The 12,063-nt window shown below is 36.5% G+C and overlaps 1 protein-coding gene and 1 long non-coding RNA gene across 6 annotated transcripts in view; one reads left to right on the top strand and one right to left on the bottom strand.

Annotated features, from left to right (window-relative positions):
* Positions 1-12,063, bottom strand: part of ZFPM2 (zinc finger protein, FOG family member 2) — a 457,957-nt gene that overhangs the window by 149,951 nt on the left and 295,943 nt on the right. For all 5 annotated transcript variants that reach the window (XM_025450404.3, XM_025450405.3, XM_049093338.1 and 2 more), the window contains one exon: positions 9,598-9,709. In XM_025450404.3, the coding sequence (XP_025306189.1) occupies positions 9,598-9,709 (112 nt within the window). The remainder of the gene's footprint in view (positions 1-9,597; positions 9,710-12,063) is intronic.
* The window catches only part of LOC112662085 (uncharacterized), an 87,071-nt gene that overhangs the window by 40,703 nt on the left and 34,305 nt on the right, over positions 1-12,063 (top strand). The window contains exon 3 of the long non-coding RNA XR_003138203.3: positions 9,162-9,337. This is a non-coding gene — a long non-coding RNA (uncharacterized LOC112662085). The remainder of the gene's footprint in view (positions 1-9,161; positions 9,338-12,063) is intronic.

Raw genomic sequence — 12,063 nt, 5'->3', positions numbered from 1 at the left:
ACTGCGGAACGGGCACTAGTTTGAAGCATTTCACAGGCGTTAATTTACCTAACTTCTGCTGCTTCCGATGTAGCCAGGGGAAAGTAGGGGACTTTCTGAACTGACCAGAGAGTGGGTGAGGGAGACTATCAGGGCAGTACAGTAAAGGTCAGAGAGAGAGAAGGGTGAGGAGGTATCAGAAGACAGGACTCATGAGCCCACAGAGTTCACGTCAGGCAGTCTGGAATTAAGGACTAGAGGAGCTGGAGGAGAGGGAAATGATGGCAGTGGGAGGAAGGGACAGAGGTTCTTTTGGAGATGAAAAATTATAGGAGTCAGGAAATGAGTAGATCAAGGTGGATAATTTACTACTGTCTTCTAGAGGGATGGAGCTACCACTACTAGTTCCTTGACAGATAAAACCTTAAGTTTTATTAAAGGGATGGACCTAAGCTGTACCTTGGCACACAAATCTTGCAAAAATCCCAGTGTGATTGTGTGCGCTTCAAAATTTTCAATAGCTTTCCTCTGCCTCCACTGCAGGGAGTTCATTTTTTTTTAAAGATTTTATTATTTATTCATGAGAGACACACAGAGAGAGGCAGAGACATAGGCAGAGTGAGAAGCAGGCTCCATGTGGGGAGCCCAATGTGGGACTCAATCCTGGGATCATGACCTGAGCCAAAAGCAGACACTCAACAAATGAGCCACCCAGGCACCCCTGCAGGGTTTTCAGACTGAACATTGAATGGAACTCACAACAGAGTCTTCAGAAACTTGTTGAGGCTTCCTCACTGGTTTTATTTGTAAATTCTCTAACTAAAGTGTGTGCCAATACCTTCACAAGAACACTGTACACACTGTAGTCGGCAACCTTTTAGGCACACATTTCAACCCCTCAAATGCCTCTCCCCGTTTCTCAAACTTATATTCAACTTGCAACATCCAAACAAAATTCCACATTCTCTGTCAATTTTCTTTGACCATGTATATCTAAATTCAGTATTACACAACCTTCATCAATAAGGTCATTCAATAAGCTTCTTAAGCTAGGGTGGGGGGGTGTTTCACAGTCTTTTGTATCTCACATGACAACTGTGCCATATCATGCGCAAAGCATTGCCTCAATTACTCTTATTTTATTTAGAAAATTATCTTGTGAAACACAAAGTGTCAAGACATTCATAGAGATACTAAAGAAAAATAATTATCTCACTAAGGAATAATTTGAATTCTATGCATGAAAGATATTTTGTGGGCAAGGCAAAGATTTCTTTGTTCTTTTAGTTTGGGTTATATAAAAAGAAGAGCAAGAATGTAGTCAGGACAAAGAATGATTTTCATTTGCAAATATTTTTCCTAAATTTTATGAGGAAAATAACCAATGTGAAGAAAATTATAAAAGAGGGATACAAAAAATCCTCCCCAAATCTGACTACTTTTACAGAAATGCTCTTATAATTTCAGGGTATTTTGCTCAAGTATGTTTCCATCCACGTACACTTTTTAAATATAATTATAATTATAATCATAATAATACTAGAAATGAAACTTCATATTCTACTTTTTCATTTGGAATTATAATAATTTCCTCTACATGAGACTTGTTTTAAAAAAAGTAGTCACAGTATCTTACTCTGAAAAAACCTACCCTAAAGAGTTGTCCTTCATTTTAGCTGTCAAAGATACTTTTGGGGGTAGCTTTCAAGATTAGCATCTCTTTGAATGACAAGCTAACATCCCTGAATGATAGTGAGTCACCTCTCAAAAGACCCCACTCTTCATTTCTCATTTTTATACTTATGAAACTGATATTCTTAGTTCTTATCATTGGCCAACATCCTGACGGGTTTCTACCCCTAAGAGACAAGATGTTTCATTCATATATGGGTCCAGGGTGGTTTAGGATATTTTTTTCTCCAATATATGATAGCACGTCTAATCCCTGGAGTAATTAATGATATTATCATGCAGGATTATTTACCAACATTTTCATTAAGGGTATCATAGTGATGCTGATATGAAAACAAATGTATTTTCTCTCATCACATAGCAAACATTCGTAATAACTAAGGACATAAACTAGTTAGTATGATCAGACTCAGACTGAAATAACCCAAGTAAATCACTAACATAACTGTAAAAACAGCAGACCCGCTAGGAAGAAAGAGAAATGACAGGATGTCTGATACTTGCTGAAGTTACTGTCATTCTGCAATTTGCAAAGACAGCTCTCCTGTAAATAACACAGTCACTAGCGGGGTCACTTGTCTTGACCTTAAGAGCCCCCTAGAAATGACAATATGAATCCAAATGTTGGTTTTCTAAAGCAGCCATTTTCACAATCACTGATTCCTAGAATAGGCATAATAAATTACTCACTCCTCAAACCATCTCTCATTCTCATAGAACATAACTAGAGAAAGCCTCAGATGTTCATGAAACATGTTGGGTTTTCGGCATCGCGTTATCCTGTGGTGCTCTGCAATCAATTACTGTTATACCACCATCATTAATAATTTTCTTAATGAAAATGATTCTGTTGATCTCCGTTGTATTTTAATTATCAGAGTTAAGCATAATTACACTGCAGCTCTGAGCTGGCATGTGGACTCCTTTAGGGCGCAATTTTGTTTTAACACACTGATAATGTAATTTTACATTGTGTCAGTTTGTTTGGTTATTATCCAGTTGTACAATTCCACTGTATTCCTGATAACAGATAATAACCTTAGTACCTCCTATATCCTGAAGTCATTTAAAAAGCAATATTGGAATTCCGCGACTAGCTAACTTAATCGCCTTATGATTTTATAATTCCCGCTGCTAAATATTTGGTTCAGGCACCCACCTTCTTATAAGAATACCATAAAACTAGACCACAGTTATACATTTCTATGAATTACAGAATGGTCAAATAAACACTTAAAATCTGAGCACAATTTTTTTTTCTTTTTAAAATAGCTGCTTCTTTATGTAATATTTGGCCCTTTTAGGTGAAGTTATACATGAACTTGTAGGCTACTTTAAAAATCGGCTGTCACGTTAGACAGGCTGTTGTGTCAAAATTCTACCAACATGCAACAGATTCTCTATTTTAAGGTGGAAAATCATCCAGACTTTGCAAGAGTCCTCACACTACAAGATTTTTGTTTTGAAAAGTTGATCAATTTAGTCAGTGTGCAGAACCTTGCTCATCCAAGTTAGGTCCTATTAGAATTTCCGTCATTATTCCAACAGTGCCTAGTATAGGATCTTGTACACAGTAGACAATCAATAAAAGCTTAAATGAATTCATTGCATGGTTACATTTGTGCAAATAAGCAAAATCAGAACTCTGAGGATGGTCACAGAATGATTTTGAGATTGGTCTTCCATGTGACTTTAAATTGCTGTGTACTTAAAAGCAACAGAGATATCAACATAAAGTACTGCTGCCACTGATGTTTCAGTTCCTGAAGCCAACCACAGAATCAAGGAAAAAGAAAACAGAGTTGCTGATAAGCACATATGCAAATTTGTGAAGAAGAACTATAACCTGCAATCTTGGCCCAGTGAAAGGGCATCATCAAAACTCTTGTCAATTATATAATTGGGAACTGAAAGTCAATATGCTTAAGACTGAATCCCATTTTCACCAAGTAGGAGCCAAAGATCCTTGAATTATTTACTTACCTAAACCCTTAGTTTACTCATCGGTAAAATAGGGATAATGCGGCTTATGTCATGAGCCTGTTGTAACAGTAAATATGTAGGTATGGTATTTAAAACTATGCCTGCAGAGAATAAGTGTTTAATAAATCGTGACTGCTATATTAGTATTAATAGTATTATCATTAGGGGATCCCAGGGTGGCTCAGTGGTTTGGCGCCTGCCTTTGGCCCAGGGCACGGTCCTGGAGTCCCGGGATTGAGTCCCGCGTGGGGCTCCCAGCATGGAGCCTGCTTCTCCCTCTGCCTGTGTCTCTGCCTCTCTCTCTCTATCATAAATAAGTAAATAAATCTTTAAAAAATAGTATTATCATTATCATCTTGATATTAGACATTTTACATAAGGTTTCCATTAAAAATAAAAATATCATGTGTTCAGGGGAAAAACATCCAGTACCATCTTCAGGTACTATAATACAGTTCTTTTCAGAGACTGTGGTGTGGGTTCAAGAGGAACTGAATGAGAGTTATGGAATCCCTGGCTATTAATCTGGTTATCAGATGACATGTTTTCTTGCACACTTGCTTGATTCCAATATAAAGCCCTGATTTCATTTCCTCTAAGTTTGTACTGACATGTCTACAAGAGCAAATTGGGTTGAGTACAATATAATTACCAATATAATATTTATAATGATATCATGGTTAAGTTTACAGGTTTCTTCCTCTCAAAAATTCTGTAGCATAGACATTGCTATTTCATTTTTACAACTGAGGAAATCAAGATTTTTAGTATATGTGATTTGTCCAAAGTCACATACCAACAACAGTTTTTTTTACAATGATACTGTGTTTCTTTCATGTAAAAAGAAATCCATGGTGAAGGTGGGAATCACAGTTAACTTATAATTTTTCACTCTTTTGATTGACAATGTTTATTCTCTGAATCTTGATACCTAGAGAATGTAGCTACTCTGAAATAACAACTCCATGATAAACCCAATTATTCCTTATTTGAAATAAACTGAATGAACAAACCCACATGCTAAAGGCTTAATTCTGAGTACTCAAAAACAACAACCAAAAAAACCTTGGTATAACCTATTTACTTTTAATATGTGAGAAAGTTCCACCATACTGTGCAAACACTACAAAGTAAAGAACATCGCGGTATAGAGAAGAAAAGTCGATCTCTGATATTCAACAGGCACTGGTGGATTTTAGGAGTTAGTGGACAGGCCTTGCTAATCCTACCTCCCAGCATCCTCCCTTTAACCTCAGCATGGTGCTTTCCAGTCTTTTTCCATTGGAGATAAGTAAATTAGAATTATCTGGAGTCTGTTGAGAATAATGGCAAAAAACAGATGACCCAACAAGTCTGGTCCATCAATGTCTGGATGAGCTAATTACTTTCTAGAATGACAGGGGGTAGTTGAGGCAGGAAAAAAGTACATCAGATTACAATATTAATGCCAAATACTATACTTTTTTACTTTGATAAAACAAGATGATGGCAGCCTGTCACATAGCACTAAGTGATATAATATAATTTTATAATAATTATTTGATGGACACCCTGGAAATGAAAACTATAGTTACATTTAATTTTGCTATTAGCTCACATTTAATAATACTTTGAGAAGTAAGTACGCCTCTTAAATGGGAATAGTTACACATTAAGTGGCCTATCTAACACACCATAAGAAAATGATATCAAAAATTTCACAGTCAGGGCATTTTAAAAAACGCTACACATATGCATTTTACATTCTGTTTGTAAATAGGTATTGATGTTCTCAGATAGCCAGGTCCTATAATAATGATTCTGGCATATAATTCGTAGGTAATTTAGGTTCTTAGCCAGAAAACAAAATAAGGAAATGCAATTTTGACATCAGGAATTTGTAATCTCTAGCGAGCACTTCTTAGACCTTAGGAATAATGTGTTATATCTAAGTGGATGAACATTAGCCCAACAAGCAAATATTCCTTTGTATCTGGAGGCAGCACTTTGGTTTCATTTGGGGAACTATTTCTTTTCCATCATATTGGCTTATGTGAGGTTAATTCTATTCTAAGGATATTGGAGTCTGCGAGACAGAGTCATTGTGATTAATTGGATCAAAGATTGGTATGTGATGTGCCCTAATTGAAACCCAGAAAAGCTCTGTTTTCACTGGAATTGCTCTGCTGGTAGAGTAAGTCTGGAGCTTCCCACTACCTGAGGAGAATTTTTCTGAAAATGAAGGAAAGAAGAGGCAGAAACAGAGACAGTCTGGGGACAAAGTTTGAGCACCTAATTTAAGCTGTTCCTGAAGTCCAGAACATCCCTGGACTCTCAGTTCTATGAGTAGATGAATCTCACCTACCCCCCAACACACATGCACACACACACACACACACACACACACACACACATTGTTTTTGTTTTTGTTTTTGTTTTTGTTTTGCATAAGCCAATTTCCTTTGGATTTCTATCACTTGAAAACAGCCCCAAATAATAGATAATATACATACTATGAACATGACTCACACATTATGGATGTCCAAGTCAATACTTATTAAATCTAAATCACCAAAACCTTCCAACTACAAAACTCTTGCTTTGAAGAACCCTATCATACCTGTAAGCCTATGAAGACAGCAAACTCAGAGCCCGTGAGGCCTTGATAGGAGTGCTTCTTTGGGTCATATTCTCCATGACTCAAATGATCTCTAGTATAATCACAGCATATTAAGGTAGTCATAGAACTTTGAGACATAGTTTAGGTGAGCTATCCCTGCTCTTCAAAGACAATCTGAACAGTAGGAATTAGTACCAGGCCTCTGAAGCCAATCTAGGAGATCTGAATAGAGTTTATAGAGAGTTTGTCCCATTGTGTTACTCAGAACACTAATTCCAGTGGATGTCCGTTTGAAAGGAAAAAAATATATATATATATATATGACTCATATGGTCAAATGAGTTAAATGCGTGTTTTGTTTTGTTTTACTATAGTACTTCTCAGAGCATTATGCCATTAGACATCGTGAGTTTTCAAGAGGGGTCATGATAGGCAACATTAGGTCATAGGGCTCTTTCTTTAATGAACTTGGGATTCCGGATAAAGCATTTGAAGAGTGCCATATCATAATATATATATACACTGTGATTTGCAGGCTTAAATACCTGTGTGATTTGAAATAATTTACTAATCATGAAATAATGGCAGGGGGAAATCAGAATCACACAATGCAAGGATATAGGGCTTGGGATGATCAAGACCCAGATTCCAATTTGGCTCCATTGTTAGCTCTCCATGACCAAGAACAGCCCAACTACCTTTCTAAGTCACAATGCCAAACCATGTAAAATAAAAAACACACCACCTATGTTATCAAGCTGTTTGAAAGCCGAATATGGGGAGAAACTATTCTAATATTTATTACTCAGACAAATTCATGTTTGGACCCTACTCCAGTCGCTTACTTAGCTATATGACCATGGCAAATTACTTAGTGCACCCAATTCTCATTTCACCTTTTATAAAAATGTAATAGTATATTAATTGCCTCACTGCAGGTATTAAATGAAGATAAAGTGAAATAATGCCTATATAGTAGTTGTTGCAGTCCCTGCTGTTTGAACTGCAATACCAATAGTTCTTAATTTGAACAATATCAGATTACTCTTTGTAGGCTAAGAACCATTAAATAGCCATAATTCATATGGTTCATCATTTGAGTATGTGAAATGCCTATTAAGGTTTCTGGCAACCACTCAACCTATGTTTATCTGGTCAGCCAATCAATATTTATTTAGTGTTTTTTTTGTACAGGAAGCATAGCTGACCAAGGATATTCCCATCCTTGTGACTAAGACATAGTTCTTACCCTTAGTTATTACAGAGTAAATCAGAAAGGCAGGCAGTAATAGCTAACTATTTACTTTTTCCTTTTGCTAAAAGTTAATAACTAACTTTTCACCTTTTTCTTTTTTTAAAATATTTTATTTATTTATTTATTTATTTATTTATTTATTTATTTATTTATTCATGAGAGACACACACAGAGAGAGAGAGGCAGAGACACAGACACAGGCTCCCATGCGGGGAGCCTGATGTGGGACTTGATCCCGGGACCCCAGGATCACGCCCTGGGATGAAGGCAGCACTAAACCGCTGAGCCACCCAGGGATCCTTTTTACCTTTTTCTAACTTTTAAATTTTTTACTCTTTTCTTGAATTTATATAATAATGATCATAAACAAGGTGATAAAGAACAATGAGAAAAATGCATATGATCTGGTATGGAAGTACTATTCAGCAGTGCTCAGTAACGGTGGCTACTAGTATCCTTGTACAAGGCTAGCATGTAGTTGGCCTCAATGCATGTTTTACAACTTAATTAATTAGTGACCTTCTATAAATTGCCCAAGTTGTTTATTGTCAAAAGACTTAACATATAGCCAAACAAAATACACATAAACATGGTCAAGTTAAAGTACTCCACTGAACATAGAATTGCAATCTTGCCATATTTCTTTCCGTATGTAACACTATAACAATCATTGCTCCCAAAAGAATGGGGGACTTAAAAATGCAATGGATTTGGATTATGACAAGAGAACAGCTTTTCTTTTGGTTCCTCCATATTATTTTGCCATCATGGAGATAAGACATTATATATCAAAAATTTATTCCTAGTAATTAATCCTACATTCCAAGGCGTCTTTTGTATTTTTGCATTCTGCATGTAGGCACTGGTAAACTGGTTCACTATGCCATTTCCTACCACTGTGATAGATCATACTGACATATCCTGGGAAAATCTCACCTCCCTTCTAGTTAAAAGCTCCCACCAGCATATCACAGGTATTTCAGGTTAGAAAATGAGTGGGTTTGGGACCAGCAATTATGGAAGGAAAAGGAATATAATCAGATCCTGGTGTGCAGATTGTTTTTTTAGCTTGCAAATTCCCTCTTTCCGGTGTTTCAACTTTCAAAGGCTTATGGTAGTTTAAAGGCAATCCTCTTATAAGTGTACAAATTGTAATGATTATAAGAACAAGTTGTAATTGTTTCTAGCAAGTTTTTAAGAGTCTTTGATGTTATGATTAGTGTTTTATATGTTAATATATTGATAGGGGTGCTTATTTGCTTGTTCCCTTGTATGCTTCTATAGTTTGTAGGTTCAGCGTGCAAATACATCTTTGATCTCAGTAGGTCTGTTTGGTTAAAAAAGAAAGCTAAAAGAAATTAAACATGAGAAGCCCAAGGTTTTGCAATATTTACGAAGAAGCACGATTAGGGATTTTGCTCTAAGAGTACAGAGCTGAGCCCCTTAACTTGAATATGGAGAAAAGTGCCCCACGCCACACCACACACCAAGAGGGGCTTATGTCTATATGACGGGTCTAGGTTGATGTCACACTGAGCAAATCAAAGACAAAGCTCTGCAAGCCATCGGCTTCCTCTTTGCCTGTTTGCCTCCTGCCCTTCAGAAATCACCACGGGGAAGAATTCTCAGTCTTTGCTATGGTTTCATTTTCAGCTATCCTCATCACAAGTGATTTCAAGAAAGCTGCTGGAATGCAGTGCCTCCTGGAGCATGCACCTTGACACGAATTGCTAAACTTCAAGAGGAATTTACTTTCTGTAGATAATGTCTAAGAGAGAGGAACGTGGGATCTCATCAAACTGACCACCAAAAAGCTAACAGCAAGGAAGGTACCCGTCGCGCCACTCAAATACAGGGTTAGGCAAATGTGTGCAGTGCTAAGTCATTAAGGGTCTAACACTTTCTCTCATATATTGTGCAGAAAAAGCCCAGTAGGCTTTGCTGGAGACACAGGTAAGAGAGATTCTTGAGGGAAAAAGGAAGAGAGAGGGTCACATTTCACTTTGCATTCCCATTCCAGCTCACTTGGTGCTCCTGCAATGATCAGGTTCCAAGACTTGCAAAGAGAGGGAAATGATCTTGCATTTACCTTTGCTGTACACAATGCAGTTGTTTTTGTTGTCTTCCACTCCTTGCCAAGTCACATCCAGTAGCCACTTGGGACCAGCAGTCAGCACCATTGGGACCTGAGCCTTTGTCTTCTGTAGAAAGAATGATAACAAACAGATGCCATTTGCTTTCGTTGATTAAAAACTTGAATAATAACTGTACTAATCATTTTATTTTTACAAACAACTAAATCTCCCAAACCATAATCAAGTCCTTATTCCCCTGTCTCATAATATCTTTTTAAGACGACAGAAGCTGTAAGGCTTTACTGCTTTCACTAATCTGAATGGTAGAATTATTATCAAGGATTTTTTTTTCCTAAATGATACTGGATCAGATCTCCAAGATTAGACACATCTCTTGTGGCTCTGAATTATAAAGAGAATGCAGATGACTTTCATTGCAAAGAGCAGAGTGTTTAGAAGTGAACTTTAGACACATTGTACTTTACTATCAACAGGATCTCACTATTTCCTGAAACAGACAGGAAAGAATTTAAAGAATCAGGATCCATTTCAAAGCTCTATCCTGAGCAACATTTATATTAGAGGTAGGAAATTATTTCAAATGAATAATGAAATCTCCCCAACCTCCTTTGCTAAGTATGGATATGTAGTCCGACTGTAACTGAAATAATAATAATGCTAATGATTCACCATACATTGTCTCCAAAAAGACTATAAAAGAGGAATCGTGAATAAATTCAGTTGCAGAGCAGCTAAAGCATGACATCCCTCGCTCTGAGAAGCACAGAAGCAGGGAGACACGCACCCTAGTTCTAACAAAATATTTCCAGTTGCACATTTTAAATATAAAGCTAAAAAGTTCATCATGTTAAGCTGTTGGACATCCAAATTATTTGTCCTTAATTACGTTAAACATGGCAGGAAATAAACTGGGGAGGAAGCAAGTGAGCTTTAGCAAGAAACAGCAGTTTCTCGATGAGTCACAGTGAACTGGCATTCAGACTTTTATCATCCACCAGACCATGTCTGTATATCAAATATCACAAAGCCACAACACAGAGTACAATGGAAGGGTCTCAAGGTAATTTTTGAACTGAATCTTCACCTAGATATGATCCTGCAAAAGAGGTCTACGCTCATTCTGGGACTTTGCCGAAAAATTCTCAAATTGGCATTAATAAGTATTCACTTGAGAAGTTCCATGTAATCTGGTCATTTCAAATCCCTCAGGAATCTGGAAAACCCATTTCACCCGCTGAATGACAACAATGATAGTGCCTGAGACACGGATCTATTGTTAGCTGCAAACCCATATTGACAGCTAGGCATAAGATTAATGTTAACCCATTTCTTGAAGTATCAATTATATTTATAAGAGATAAAACTACCATAAAATATACTGTGTAATGAGAAAAAAATCAACCATAATGGATGAATTAAAAAAAAGAAGTCTGAAAAAGTATTTCAAGTATTAAAAGAGATGGTAAACCAGATCAATTGTGAGAAATACTAGCATACTAATATTTCATATTCATACTTTGATTCATTTTAAATTCCTAATTTTTCAACTACATATCTTAATATTTGGCAAACAGTTATCTGGTGTTTTACACATTCAGAGAAACTTCTCTAGCAACAAACTATAGTAATTATCCCTAAGAGCATAGTCTTTAAGGATGGTTATGTGAAAGCCCTACAAGAAAGAAGTAATTTTATATAATATCATTTTTTAACAATACAGGCAGAAATGTTAACAAGTTATCTTTATGGTTATTAGTCTGAGTGACCATTTTTATTTATTTCCATTTGAAAACAGGATTGAGGACAAGCAGGCGTCTTCAATCTGAAATGATAATAACCCATATCCAATTAAATATTATCTTAATTATGCATATGTCAGCTTCTTTCACTACCAGAGAAACAGGTAAATTCACAGATCAGGGTCAGCAGGTCTCCAAGCAGTAAGCAGAACAAGGCATAGGAGAGAGAGTCCACCATTTCAAGAAACCTATATGTAGGAGATTTCGTGGTCTTATTCGTAACATCTGCTTTCTTCTGGTTTTAAAGAACATATTTCAACAAGCACCCCCCCCCCCATTTCTTCTCTACTCTTATTTCATGGGAAAGACATGTCTTTTATTTAATCTCTATGCTCGGTAGTTCTTAAAGCCACATAGTTTTCTACACAACCAGTTTTTACAATTTTCTACAGATAATATGAAAAATAGACATTGATTACTTAAATTCTTTAGGGATTTTTTTAGTGTATAGCAAATCAACTGATTTGCTGATACTGTCATCTTCCATTCATTTATGAGAAACATTTATACAAACCACCTCCATCCTGGTCCTGTGTTTGGTGCTAGGAATATGAGGACATCTCTTTTGGTGAAAGATATAGATACATAAGAAAAAGTTTAATATAATGCAAAAAGTAGCATGGTAAGGAGTGTAAAGTCACATGCAAATTGTTTTGGGAT

Source organism: Canis lupus, chromosome 13 (genome assembly GCF_003254725.2).
Source record: "Canis lupus dingo isolate Sandy chromosome 13, ASM325472v2, whole genome shotgun sequence".
Lineage (NCBI taxonomy): Eukaryota > Metazoa > Chordata > Mammalia > Carnivora > Canidae > Canis > Canis lupus.
The sequence above is the reverse complement of the archived record's forward strand: the minus strand, read 5'-3'. Positions and strand labels throughout refer to the sequence as shown.